This window comes from Ochotona princeps, chromosome X, assembly GCF_030435755.1.
Source record: "Ochotona princeps isolate mOchPri1 chromosome X, mOchPri1.hap1, whole genome shotgun sequence".
In the NCBI taxonomy this organism is placed as follows: domain Eukaryota; kingdom Metazoa; phylum Chordata; class Mammalia; order Lagomorpha; family Ochotonidae; genus Ochotona; species Ochotona princeps.
In genome coordinates this window covers 107,248,302-107,263,353 of record NC_080865.1, presented here as the reverse complement: position 1 = coordinate 107,263,353, position 15,052 = coordinate 107,248,302, and the positions used below count along the sequence as shown (strand labels likewise).

Below are 15,052 nucleotides of genomic sequence, written 5' to 3'. Positions count from 1 at the left end.
AGTAGATCAAAACTCAAACCTAGGCTATTCAACATGAGTTTCAGACATCCCAACCACTTCACCAAATGCCCAACTTTATTTATTTTAAGATTTATTTATTTTTATTGGAAAATCAGATAGAGAGGAGAGACAGATTCACTCCCCAAATGGCCACAGAGGCTGGAGCTGCACCTATCCGAAGCCAGAAGTCTCTTCCAGGTCTCCCACATGGGTGCAGGGTCCCAAGGCTTTGGGCCGTCCTCGACTGCTTTCCCAGGCCACAAGCAGGGAGCTGCATGGGAATAGGGGCTGCCGGGATTAGAAACAGAGCCTTGTATACTGTTCAAATTAGGGTAAATTTATCTATTTCTTTAATAATTCATCATTTCTTTGTCATGAAAGCATTCAAAAAATTTTTGAGCTTCTTTGAAATACATTTTCAGAGCATTTCCATTGTGTGTAGAACAATGAAACTCTAACCCTAATCTTACTGTGCTATGGAATATCAGAACTTATTTTCCCTATCTGTCTCTTTACACGAACTGATCAGCCTTTGCCATCTCTGTTTGCTGACAACTTTCTCAAGCCTCTGGTAGCCACTGTTTTATCCTCAGCTTCTGTGAGATCAACATTTTCGGATTTTTCATATAGAGAGATAACGTGGTATGTCTTTCTGTTTCTGGTTTATTTCTCTTAATATAATGACATCCAATTCTATCCATGTTTTCACAAATAACAAAATTTCATCTTTTTTAATAGCTAAAGAGTATTCCACTGTGTATAAATACCAAAGATTATATGCATTCTTTCTTTCTTAATTGACGAAGATAATATTGGTTGAATTTCTTGGCTAATACTTCTGCTATGAACATGAACAATATATGCAATTAACAGATGATGTCAGACAAGAGAAATGTCATCCTGTTTTCTGTATTTGATGAGAATCAGAGTTGGTACTTCACAGAGAATATGCAACGCTTTCTCCCTGAGGCGCCTGGAGGGCAACCCCAAGATCCAGAGTTCCAAGCCTCCAACATTATGCACAGTGAGTTAAACAGCACTTGAGTCCTATGAATATTGGATAAAGGGGAATCAAACACCACCAAACTAATATCCAAATAGTACAATGAATCCATATGCCATGCAAGAATTATATAGTCTATAAACATATAAATGCATAATTGTGATCTGACAATGCATACTTAAAAATCCAGTCAAAACTTTTATTTCAGATATTTCCTTGGCTGCTTCCTATTCCCCCATTTCCTTATATATTATTTCTTTCCATCAACCAGTTCATCCTAGGTAATTCATATTAAAACATATTTTCTCCATGAGAATATAATAACATATAAATACATCCATACGTTCTATCAGTTTGCTAGGGCTACCATAGCAAAGTATCACTGAGCCGAAAGATGTATCATCTCACAATTGTGGAAACTAAAAGTCTGAGATCAAAGTGTTAGGAAGTTTGGTTTCTTCTAAGACTTCTGTCCTTGGCTTGCAGCTGGCTATACTTTCCCTGCATCTTCACATGGCTTCCCCTCTGTATGTCTCTGCATACTGATGTTAAGTGTTCACAAATGTGATAGAAATTTTCAATTTCACTTTACTTTAGAGTAATGCAAAAATATAATATTATGACATAACACTGTACCTATCAGACTCAAAAAATTACAAGACCATTAATACTAGTGGCCTTATTTGTAAAAGATTCTCATACAATACTAGTGGATAACTGTATAGTCTTTTAAATATCAGTATGGTATATCATGGAGCAAAGCTGGAGACCAACAAGTCAAAATACCCCAGAAGATATGCAAATATTTGAAGCCTGGATAATATGCTGCCAAATGAACAGTGGGTTATAGAACAAATCAAAGGGGTTGAGAATAGGATAATAAGGGTTTTGAGAGATATGTGTTTGCTTCGCTATTTGTGTTTTTAAAGTGATAGGACTTGGGGTTTATTTTGTAGATGGATTCCACAAGCAATAGAAAAATTAAAGAAGGAATAAAGATGAAGGGATGTGTATGAGATTTGTTTACAGAGGGAATTCATAGAATTTAGAACTGATTAGGTATGTTGCAAGAACTCAAGTGTGACTATTACTTTTCTGACGTTGGTAGCTAGGAGAGTGGTTTGTGCCACTTATTGAATTGACAAGGTGAAGAATAAAGAAGAAGCCAATTTGGGAGATGGAATAAGGAGTTCATTTGCTGGCACAGTGAATTTGGTGAGGTTGAGTTTTAACAGCAATCAACAATAGAAAATGAATCTGCTTGATACTGAAGAGTAACCAGAAAGATGGGAGGAAAATTAAGAATGAGGTCTTTGTCACCAAGTAAGAGGAGAATATCAACAAGGAACTCTGATTGTCAAATAGCACCTTGATAACACCTTTGTCGTTAACTTACCAGATGTAGACATTCACAACACTTAAATCCTTAACAACGAAAATGGATAACATATAGGCAGTTTGAGGGTGACCTTACTTGTGAAACAAAGATGATTGGACCAAAACCTTATTTGAAACCACAAAAATATTAACAAAAATAAAACTAATAAATTAAACTATTACACTTAAGAATGTTCATTAAAAGATACTGTTATGAATGGATGCTGTGGCACAATGGATTAAACCACTCTTTAAAATGTCTGAGGTCCATTTCCATTCATGTTCCTGATGCTGGACACCCTAGAAAGTAGCAGGCATTCTCGTAGGACATCTAGATGAAGTTCCTGGATCCTAGCTTTAGCCTATCCCAGACCTGGCAGTTCTGTGCATTTGAGTAATAAACCACCCAATGTAAGATGTTTATCTCTCTGTCACTCTGCCTTTCAAGTAAATAAAATAAACCTTTAAAAAATAAAAAAAACCCTAATAATTAAGCAAAAATAACCCACATAATGGGAGAAGATATTGTCAATACATTTACCATACAAAGAATTTATATTCTGAATATATAAAATATTCTTACAAATCAGTATAAAAAGACAACAGGGGGCCCGGCGGCGTGGCCTAGCAGCTAAAGTCCTTGCCTTGAATGCCCCGGGATCCCATATGGGCTCCGGTTCTAATCCTGGCAGCTCCACTTCCCATCCAGCTCCCTGCTTGTGGCCTGGGAAAGCAGTGGAGGACGACCCAATGCTTTGGGACCCTGCACCCGCTGGGAGACCTGGAAGAGGTTCCTGGTTCCCGGCTTCGGATCGGCGCAGCACTGACCCATTGCGGCTCACTTGGGGAGTGAAACATCAGATGGAAGATCTTCCTCTCTGTCTCTCCTCCTCTCTGTATATCCGGCTTTCCAATAATAATAAAATCTTTAAAAAAAAAAGACAACAGGAAGAAAAGGGCAAAGCACATGAGAAACACTTTGCAAGATATGAAACCTAAATCATATGAAAAGGGTTTGGTCACAAACTATCAACTAATATAGAACAAAATATTGATAGAATGAGGGACAAAATCATGTGATCATCACAATAGATGTAGAAAAGGCATTCAACAAAATTCAACACTTTTCGTGATAAAAAAAAAAATATCTAGGGAATCAAGATGAAAGAACAGGGTAAGGACACATTTAAACGGATGGAGAAACATTAGCCAGTGTGAAGTAGAGAGGGCACATTCTAGGAAACAGAAGACAGAACAACGGCAGAGAGATACCCAGAGACTGACAGACACAGGAAAGCAGCAGACACAACAGTGTGGTGTTGCAGTGACTGACACCCCAGCAGCATTCAGCTAACGGAGATCTGAATCGCACCTGCAGCCAGAACTCTACCAGCAACAAGGTGGGAAGGGACTTTCACCATGGGAGTTCAGGAGGTGAACCCAAAGAACTGCTTGTCCTGCTGATCTATTGGATTTGACCAGGAGCAGAGACAGAGCGGCAGATCCCAGATGGGCAGTGCGGGAACAGGGTGGATTTCACACCCCAGTCCACCTCTTAGAGCCATATCGGGCACCATTTGATTCAAGAAGGCAAGGCCTATGGGGCAGGACTGCACATGCACTGAGCTGGGAGTGAACTCACTTCTGGCTCAGTGAAGTGCAACAACGTGGCATCCTACAGGTTCCACCCAAGACAGGTCCGGGTAGCCCTCAGACCTGACAGCCAGCAGATCAAGAACTTTACTAGTGGCACATCAGGTGCCATTTTGTATGGTGTGGCAAAGAATTTAAGACTTCAGGGACAACAGTGAACTGCACATGCGCTGAGCTGGGAGCAACTCAGCTAGTGCATTGCAGTGGTCCTACAGGAAATTAATACTGATTATGAGTTTGTATGGATCAAAATAGTTCCGTGTGTCCCCCAGACATAACGCCCAACAGGTTGCTGCGAGATCACCACCACCAACAACCTAGCTATATAGGACACCTGGTGTCTCCCTAATTCCAGGACCTGCTCCAACAAAAAGTGGGAGAAAGGTTGCAGAGACAACGGTGCAGCCTCAGCACGGTATCACAGGAGGTGGAGAGTGGTGAGCCAGGAGCTGGGGCTGTGGAGACCATGGTGGAAATCTAACATAAGAACCCAGACCTGGAACTCGCTGGAGGGAGTGGCACAAAGTAACTGCAAACAAAGACCCATGTACCAACCACAGTAAGTAAAATGGAATTGCAGACCTGTGGGTGACACAGCTTGGAAACCTGCTCCAAGAAGAAGAGTCTGCTAACCAAAAGTACAATGACCAAGAGTAAAAGAAGAGATAGAGGCACAATGAGAAGCACGTAAAACAGGTGTTCAAGGAACTTAAAAAATATGTCACACTGGAAATGAATCAAATGAAAGCTGATGCCCTAAAAGAAATGGAAAATTTCCCAGCAATATGCAACCTGTCAGGATTAAATCACAAAGAAATAGAAAATCTGAGATCTCTACTTGTATATAGACTGAATTAGAAATCAAAAACCTCCCACCAAAGATACTTTTTTATTTGCTTTTTAAATTTGTCAGCATATCACAAATTTTAAACAAAAGATCAAAAGATTAGAAAAGGCCAAAAACGAAAGAGGAAAAGGGTTATGGTTCAAAGGCATCACGTTTTGACGTCTAAATGTTCACAGTAGTCTCTTATGATTCTTCAGATTGCTGTGATCTTGGTTGAATGTTTCATCTTAAATTTTGCTTTATCTGAGTCTTGTCGTGTTTTCTTTAGCTTGTCTAGGTACTTCTCTGTTTTATTTTTTCCTTTCAAAACCCCATCTACCTTTAAAATACTGTTTCTGTTTTTTATTTTATTACTACTCTAATCTTTCTTATTCCTTCTTGCTGATAAATTTTGGATTATTTTGTCCTTTTTATAGTGTCTTGAGACTAAAATTTGCTTACTTGAGGCTCTTCTTTCCTTTTAATGTAATCATTTATTTCTGCATACTTCTCTCTTATAACTGCTTTAGCTCTACTCCCGAGTTCTGCTATATAATGTTTTAATTTTCACTTGTCCTGAGATATATTTTTTGTTTTTTTCTTGTTTAACCGAAAGTTGTTCATGAGCTAGATGAGGGAAAAGCCAGGTTGGGCTGACTGTTCCGAATGATGCAAGCAAAAATTAGAGTGGATGAGGGTTGGTTGGACTTTGCTGCAGCATCAGCTGGCAGGGGCTGGCACTGGACGCTAAATCTGTCAAGTTTAATTCCAGAACCACCTGGAGAGTGCATAATCAAGGAGTGGTAGTGGCCTGGGAGGGAAATAGTGGGCTCCTCCCTCTTGGGTTATCACTCCCACTGGAGAGCATGAAAATCAGGACAGGGGCTGGGGTGGCTAGACAGAAAGGCAACCAACAGTATGCGTGTGGACTGGATAGTGGGGTTGGTTGGGTTGAACTAGCCTTCAATGCCCATTGACATGTATGAGAGCTGACTGGGATGTGGAACAGACTGGACTAGTCTGTTGCAAATACCGACAAGCATGGGAACCAGGGTAGGGGGCGGGCCTGGTGGGGGTTATGGGGTGGGTCACTCTGACTAGACTGCAGCTCCCACTGTTTTATGTGAGGGCCGAGTGTGTGCTGGGCAGAACCAGGCTGGACTGCAACACCCATTGGTTCCAGTGGAAGACTGCGCTGGAAACAGAATCAACCCAGCAATTGCAACCACCAGCTGATTGGGGGATGGACTGTACCGGGCCCTGTACTTGCAAGTACACACAAGAATCTGGTCTGGGATCACCTCAGACAGTTTCTTTGAGGATCTCCCCAATCGAACTGCCAGATTCAGAACCCTAACCATGAAGAGAAGTGCAGGTTCCATGGTCTGCCATGAAGTGCAAGTGCCAGAGCCGAGCCTCCTCAGAGGCTCAGACGGAGCAGTGGAGAGCACAACCAGGTGCACATGGAGGATATGGCAGTCCATCGGAACCTGCAGAGGACACCTGGCACCACAACAGAGGACAGAACAAATCGATCAACTACCCCAGCCAAGTGTTGGCAGTGAAAAACTGGGCAGAGACTCCAAGGTGGACTATGTCAATCAGTGGATTCTTCAACGACCTCATCGTGCTTGGGGTGGCGAGTTGGTAACAATTCATAACTGTTGAACTATCAAAACCAGTTGAGCAGTGACCTTGGAGCATGCCCCACATCAGGGACCCAGAAACTATGGAACTGTACCATAAAATGATAATAATAAAACATCTAATAAAGTATGAATGGGAGAAGTATATCTCAACACAGTAAATGTTAGTGCTTCACAGCTAACAGTATATCCAATGGCAAAAAGCCCCCAAGACTTTCCTCTAACATCAAGAACAAAATTAGAGACCCAATATTTCCAGCTCTACTCAACATAACTCTGGCCAGAGCAATTTCACAAGAAAAATAAATGAAAGAATCCAAATAAGAAAGGAAGAAATTCTATGACTGATGACGTGATCTAGTATATGGAAACCCCTCCCGTTCAAATATTTTCAGAATAAACAAGTTTAGTAAATGTGCAGAATATAAAATGAGCTTGCAAAAATCTCTACACCAACAGTGCAATATCCAAAAAAGCAACACAGAAACCAATGTTTTTGTGTGTGTGTGCTTATTTTTGTTGGAAAGGCAGATTTACAGAGATAAGAAAAGACAGATATTCCATCCACTTGTTCACTCCTCAAATGGCCATGAACACAGAGCTGGGCCGATCCAAAGCCAGGAGCCAGGACCCAGGAGCTACCAGGTTTCCCAGACAGGTGCTGGGACTCAATGCTTTGGTCCATCCTCCACTGCTTTTCCAGGCCACTAGCAAAGAGCTCGATTGGAAGTAGAGTAGCCAGGACATGAACCTGAGCCCACATAGGATGCCAGCATCATAGGTGGAGGCCTAGTGTACTATGTCACAGAGTCAGCCCCAGGAAACAATCTTAATAGCAAAAATACTTAGGAATAAATTTAACCAAAGAGGTAAAAGATCTGTACCTTACTTTGGGATTTGCAGCAAACTGATCAAGTATTAACAATATACTTTTAGGAAGGTATAAAGCTATATCTTCTTGGGAACCAGATAATAGTTATATTATTTAATACCATAATTATATCATGACAATCACAACTCAAAACAATTATTCTGGGATACTGCTAACCCTCTTGCTTTCTTTCTCTTGTGCAGGCATCAATGGCTATGTCTTTGACAGCCTACAGTTGTCAGTTTGCTTGCACGAGGTAGCATACTGGTACATTCTAAGTGTGGGAGCACAAACTGACTTCCTATCTATATTCTTTTCTGGATATACGTTCAAACACAAGATGGTCTATGAAGATACGCTTACCCTATTCCCATTCTCAGGAGAAACTGTTTTCATGTCAATGGAAAACCCAGGTTAGTTATATTATCATTTACTAATATCTGTGATTGCTTCAGTAGCCATTCATATGCTCTCATCTATGATCACTATGATCACCTATACATGACATATCTTTTAAAAATATGGATTACTTGAAGATTTCCCTTGGGTTTTCAGCACTTGGAATATAATGTGTTTAAGCATGGATATTGTGTGTGTGTGTGTTTTGTTTAATGTTCTCTACTATCAGTCTGTGGTTTGTTGTTTCATTAATTTGGAGCCATATCTGTCATTCAGCTTTTCAGATATTTCTTCTTAAACTGTTTCTATTTCTTATCCCAGCCTGAGATTTCAATAATATATATGTTATGCTGTTTGATATTGACTATGCTGTTCTGACTGTTTATTATTTTTTTTCTTTCTCACTGTTTTCCCACTTTTTTTCTGTTTGCTTAGCTTCTTTTTCAAATATTTGCTTATTTCTATTGGAAAGGTAGATTTACAGAGAGAAGGAGACAAAGAGAAAAATCTTCCATCCATTGATTCACTCCCCAAGTGGCCGCAACAGATGAGGCTGAGCCAATCCAAAGCCAGGAGCCTCTTCCAGGTCTCCCACGTGGGTGCAGGGTCCCAAGGCTTTGGGCCGTCCTCGACTGCTTTCCCAGGCCACAAGCAGGGAGCTGGATGGGAGGTGGAGCTGCCAGGATAAGAACCGGTGCCCATATGGGATGGTTTGAGGTGAAGGATTACCCAGCTGAGCCATTGTGCTAGGCCCTGATTGTTTAACTTCTATTGACCTATTTCCACTTGAATAATTCCCTGATGAGCTGTATTGGGTGAACTGACAAATTCATATATGAGATGTGCAATGTATCTTTTTTTCTTCTATATTGTAGTGTCTTGTTCCTTTTTGCTATTATTTATCACCAAGGCGAGTTCCTTCTAAATAAACTTCGTAAAATATTTAGTTCCTAGCTAGCAGGAATTCTTTTTTTTTCTTCAGACTTGACTTCTCAGTTCATCAAGGTCAAGGTTATAGAGTTATTTACATAATCCATTTCCTCAGCTTTGCCACTTACAAAACTGCAAAAGCTGCATGTGAATATGATTATTTGTTTAGGTCCCATTTTTTCCATCTCTTCATATTTGTATTGGAAGGGGTTCAGCAAAGTCACTGATATACTTCACCATGATGGAGTTGTCTATTATTCTTCATTGCCTTCATAACTGAGCTCATCTTGTTCATGTTAGAAATGAACATTTCTGCACTTGATCTTAGCCAAAAGGCCGAGAAGCAATAGAAATGAACATTTTTGGTCTGGCGCAGTGGCCTAGCAGCCAAAGTCCTCGCCTTGAACGTGCCGGGATCCCATATGGGCGCCGGTTCTAATCCCGGCAGCTCCACTTCCCATCCAGCTCCCTGCTTGTGGTCTGGGAAAGCAGTCGAGGACGGCCCAAAGCCTTGGGACCCTGCACCCGTGTGGGAGACCTGGAAGAGGTTCCTGGCTCCTGGATTGGAGCAGCACCGGCCGTTGTGGTCACTTGGGATGGAGGATGGATGGAAGATCTTCCTGTCTGTCTCTCCTCCTCTCTGTATATCTGACTTAACAATAAATAAATAAATAAATAAATAAATAAATAAATAAATAAATAAATAAATAAAATTTTAAAAATAAAAAAGAAATGACCATTTCTTGCACCAATGTAAATCTACCATGTCAGGTAGATTCTAGATTATGTGCTTACTTATCCTGCAAAATCGTTACAGTGAATGCTACATACAGTGTTATGTGATCGCAGTGCCATCATGTGATGGCATAGAATATTAATTTCTCATTTAGAAATTTAGCAACTCATAGGTCTTACTTGCTCAAAAGCTGGAAAATGCTACAGAGAGAATTTAAAACCAAGAAATCTGACGCTAGAACCTGTTCTAATGTCATGCAGTAATAATATGGAGTCTATATAAAAACCTCCCTGAATTAAGTTACTGTCATCATCAGAGAATGATATGTGGAGAGTCTCAAGACCTTACACTATTGTTTGCATTTCTCCATCCTTATCTCAGTAAGGGATTTTTAATCATAGTTTTAGTTTTTTTTGGGGGGGTTGGTTTTGTGTGTGTGTGTGTTGTTATTGTTTTTTCTTTTTCCCTTTTTTTTGGGGGGGAAGGGTTTGTCACAAACAGACATAGTATAACACTAGTGTAAAAATCAGTTTAACTACCGTTGTTAAACTGTTACATGTGTCAGGGATTTAGCTCCATAACTTGTTAGTGTTGTTTTATTTATTTATGTTTGAATGGGAGAGAGCCTCGAACACAGAGCCTTATTGTAACTTGGGTTATGAGTAAAGCAGTCATATTCTCTCTCCTTTTCAGGTCTGTGGGTTATAGGGTGCCACAACCCGGACTTTCGAAACAGAGGCATGACAGCCTTACTAAAGGTTTATAGTTGTGACAGCAACACTGGTGATTATGACGAGGATGAAGATACTGAAACACACTTCATGGAGGAATACAATGGCATTGAACCCAGAAGCTTCTCCCAGAATTCAAGGCATCCTGGAACCAGGCAAAAGCAATTCACTGCCACCACAAACCCACAAAAAGGTGTAGATAACATTGACTATCCATCAGAACAGAAAACACAGATGGCTAAAGTGCAAAATGTCTCCTCCAGTGATCTGTTGATGCTCTTGGGACAAAGTTCTACCCCACATGGATTATCCTTAGCAGAAGACCAAGAATCCATATATGAGGCTGTTCCTGATGCTCATTCACCTGGAGTGATAGCCAATGATGAAAAACCATATAAAGGGTTCTATCTCAGGCCAGAACTCCATCCCAGTGGGGGCCCAGTATTTACACCTGGAACAGGACTCCAGTTAAGACTACATGAGAATTTGGAGACAACCACACCAGTAGAATTTAATGAGCTTAATCTAAAAGCTTCTAGCTCATCACATACTGTAATAACTCCACCAACAATTACATCAGATGACTTCGCAGGAAGTAAAAAGAAAGGTTCCTTAGAACCCCCAAATATGCCAGTTGCTTTGGGTAGTCATTTGGGCACCAGTGTATCTGATAAAAAAGCTCCCATCCTTACTAAGTCTAGTATACCTTTGAATTTGAAAAATAGAAATGATTCCATGTTTTTAGAGGTAGACTTAATGAATAATCAAGAAACTTCACTGGGAAAAAATACATCATCACTAGAGAACGAGAAGTTATTTAAAGAGAAAAAATCTCATGAATCTGCTTCAGTGATCAGTGATAACACTTCCTTCAAGATTCATACCTCCTTTTTTAAAAAAACTGAATCATCTAACAACTCCATAACTAATGGAGAGACCCACATTGATGGCCCAGAATTACTGATTGAGAATAGCACATCAGTCTGGCAAAGTATTATACTAAAAAATGACACTGAGTTTCAAAAAGTGACATCTTTGATTTATGATGATATATTTATGGATAAAAATACTACAGCTTTACGGCTAAATCATATGTTAAATAAAATTACTTCATCAAAAAATGCTGAAATGGTTCACCAAAAATATGTAATGAATGACACTAAGAATTTTTTGAAAAACCTTCTCTTAATGAGCACTAGCCAAAAACTAGGTCTAGACGATACCAGATCATTAAATGATTCAACACATGGAGCAGAAATTCAGATCACCCATTTTTCAAAAAGAAAGGAAGAAGAGGAAACCTACTTAAAAGGCTTGGGAAGTCAAACCAGGCAAATGGTAGATCAATATGTCAACAGCCTAACAATGTCTCCTAATCTAAGTCTACAGAATTCTATCGCTGAACATGGTAAACAGACATTGAGACAATTTGGACTTTCACTAGAAGAAACAAAACTTCAAAATGGAATAACTGTGGAGGATACCTCAACCCAACAGTCCGAAAACACGAAATATTTCACCCAGAGTACCCTGAGACAGATGGACTGTCATGAAGAGGAGAAAAGGGTTGGTATTTGGTCTCCCTTATCAGATGGTCCAATGAAGTGTCATAACAACATCCAAAGAAATGATTCCAAGCATTACCGTTAAAGGTGATTTGGCTCCCTGGGACAAGTGCCACAAACTCAGCCATGTATAAGAAATTTGATAATACAGTGCTCTTGCAGCCAGGCTTATCTGAGTTAGCAATGTCAAGTTGGTTTTTTAAAGTTCCTAGTCATCAGGAGGAACTTTTCCCTAAAGTAACTAGCAATGGGTCTTCTGGTCACCTATATCATGTGGAACAGATCATTCAGAAAACAAAGGGAGTTGTTAAGTGGAATAAGACAGAGCTGGAAAAGTACTCTTTCTGAATGAGATGGAGAAACCTCTGAAAAGACACACTCCAAGCTGCTGATCCCTCTTGATTGGAACAGCCAATATGTTACTCAGACAACAAAATAAGGGTGGAAATCCCCAGAGAAGTCGCCAAAGACACAGGTTTTCAGACAAAGGAAAATACTTTATCCCTGACTCCTTGTGAAAATAATTATGCAATAGCAACAATAAATGAGGGACAAGATAGGCCCCTTAAAAGAAGTCAGTTGGGCAAAGCAAAAAAAAAAAAAAAAAAAAAAAAAAAAAAAAAAAAAAAAAAACCTGGAAGGTTACGCTCTCAAACTCCACCAAAAAGTGAAATAATCTTTATTATTTTACAGTCCCAGCAAGAAGAAATTGACTATGATGATACCATCTCATCTGAAATGAAGAGGGAAGATTTTTACATTTATGGTGAGGATGAAAACCTGGGTCCCCGCAGCTTTGAAAAGAGAACGCGACACTATTTTATCGCTGCAGTGGAACGGCTTTGGGATTATGGAATGGGTACATCCCCTCATGCTGTAAGAAACAGGTATGATTATTTATCTTTTGACTTAGTGGATGCTTAAGTGGTAGGAAAGACAACCGATGTGCAGCAATAAAATTGTAGTGGCCACTGAGAACCACATAGCAGTAAGGAGTAAGTGGGAGGTTAGGTGATGATGACAACAATGAGCAAGTGTGGTAAATGCAAACAGAATGAAAGTCTTACTCTGGTGGTATGGAGAGGAAAGGGGTTTCCAAGAGGGTGGAAGAGTCAGGATCATGAAGATGCTGTGGAGATCAGCAAAAAAAGTTAGTTTCATCTATCAATCTGTTGGCATTACAAAAGTACTCCCTGAGCCTTCAGCAAGGAAAAAGTGAAATGTGTGGAATTAAGAATTGAGGATGCAGGAGCAGAGGCAGGTTGGGCAGGGGAAGAGACAGCACAGATAAATTTGCAAGATAAACTCAGAGACAATTATTCAGTTGACAAATATTTATGGAATACTCTGTTGGAAATAGCTGTAGACACTGGAGTAGAGCAAATAAGTTTATATTCTACTGGGTACAGCAAGAGATAATACATTAGTGTAAAAATAAGAGAATACCAATGGTATTATTCTTAAGATGGACTAGGATAATACAGTGGAAAGTAATTGATGATTATATAAATTCTGCTTGTGGAGTTGAGACCTAAATGATGCTAAGAGGTCAACTGATGAAATCCTGAGTGAAGATGTTTCCAGATAGATAGGGTCAAAAAATGCAAAAACAGGCCCTGACAATGGGACAAGTTTAGCATGTTTGAGGAACCAAGCAATGACAAGCATGAAGGGACTACAGTGAGGAATTCAGGAATTCCTGTTTTCTCCTTCCTGCCCCATTATACTTGCAGTTTGTCATCAATTCTATTAAATCTATCCCAAATACAAGGAAGGAAAGGTTGTAAAGCATTTATGCACATTTGGTCCATCAAGATGCTGCTTTTCCTCTGCTTCTTCTCCAGTGTTCAGGGTGGCAGTGCCCTTCAGTTCAAGAAGGTAGTTTTCCAGGAATTTACTGATGGTTCCTTCACTCAGTCCTTATATCGTGGAGAATTAAATGAACACTTAGGAATCTTGGGACCATATATAAGAGCAGAAGTTGAAGACAATATTGTGGTGAGTTAAGGATCATGTAATCGTAAGAAAATTGTAATATATTCATTTTATTTCTGATTATAAAATAATCTACAATTTTGCTGTGTATCCTTCTATGTATTTTCTTATGTTCTAAAAATTATACCAATTATAATTTTGCTTCTTATTTTTCACAAAATAGTATGCCATACACAATGCTTATGTCATTCAAAATGCCTCCTATTATTTTGAAATGGCTATATAATAATATGAATTCAAAAAACCATAGTTTACTTAACCATTTTTTTCACTGCATAAATAAGGCTTTAATAACAATCCTTTTCCTAGGATAAAACACTCAGAATGAAAGATGCATGAATGTCCTCTTTCTCTTTTTTTTTATTCATTTTTTAATTTTTTGCCCAACCCCTCCCTGTACCCTCCCCCCTCAGTGGACCGCCCCACCCCGTTGCCATATTACATTTTTTTGATTACATTGCATTATGTGTCATGGTTCTATAGGCCCTGAGATTCTCCCCCCCACCACCATAATGTATTCCTCCACCTTGTTGCACCACCACGGATCAAATTCAGCTGGGATTCCCCCACTGCACGCATCCACCAGGCAAGAAGTCCCGCATCCCACCGTCCAAAAATGTCCATCAGTTTCTTGGGGAGACCATCTCCGGTCCAAAGGCAGAGCCAGCAAAGTGGTTTTGATAGTTCTACAGAACTGTATTGTTGCCAGTCTCACCACTTTGGGCACGATGCGGTCGTTGGAGAATCCACTGATTGACATTGTCCATCATAGTCTCCAGTTGACCGATTTTTTCATTGTCAACATACAGCTGAGGTGGTCGATTGACTTGTTCTGTCCTCTGTCATTTGATGTTTATCTTCCAGAGACCGAAAGCTCGATTGCGGGGATCCTAAAAGAAACTACGAAGGAGGTGCCCACTATCTCCCTACTAGTCCTCTCGAGCTTCTGGGTCCTGGTTTGTTTGGTGGATCAGTCTGGCTCTAATAGTTATTATGGGTGCTCTCATTCAAACCTTCAGGTCTCTGTCCCACTCTTCCCCTAGTGTTTATGGTTACTATTACTGGGAATACACAGAAAATTATCTCTCACCTACACAAAGGCTGGCCTTATTTAAGGGTGGCCCTAAGCAGCGATTTCTGATAATAAAAACTCCGAAGCTCGCCGCCAGGTGGCCAGCAGGCAGAGCCTGGCACCATTTGGTGCACTGGCTGCCCATAGCCAGAGACCCCTTCACTGCCTTGCGGCGGTGGTCCTGGCATGCTGAGTCCTCGTTCTCTTTCTCTTATGAATTATCTATTAATATTCTTTATAAATTTATC

General features: G+C 40.1%; 2 protein-coding genes across 2 annotated transcripts in view; one reads left to right on the top strand and one right to left on the bottom strand.

The window, feature by feature from the left end:
- The window catches only part of DKC1 (dyskerin pseudouridine synthase 1), a 129,190-nt gene that overhangs the window by 3,148 nt on the left and 110,990 nt on the right, over positions 1-15,052 (bottom strand). The gene's annotated exons all lie outside the window — the stretch shown is intronic.
- Positions 1-15,052, top strand: part of F8 (coagulation factor VIII) — a 113,228-nt gene that overhangs the window by 61,549 nt on the left and 36,627 nt on the right. The window contains exons 12-16 of the mRNA XM_058659188.1: positions 874-1,024; positions 7,580-7,789; positions 10,135-11,738; positions 12,431-12,624; positions 13,582-13,735. Coding sequence (XP_058515171.1) covers positions 874-1,024; positions 7,580-7,789; positions 10,135-11,738; positions 12,431-12,624; positions 13,582-13,735 — 2,313 coding nt within the window. The remainder of the gene's footprint in view (positions 1-873; positions 1,025-7,579; positions 7,790-10,134; positions 11,739-12,430; positions 12,625-13,581; positions 13,736-15,052) is intronic.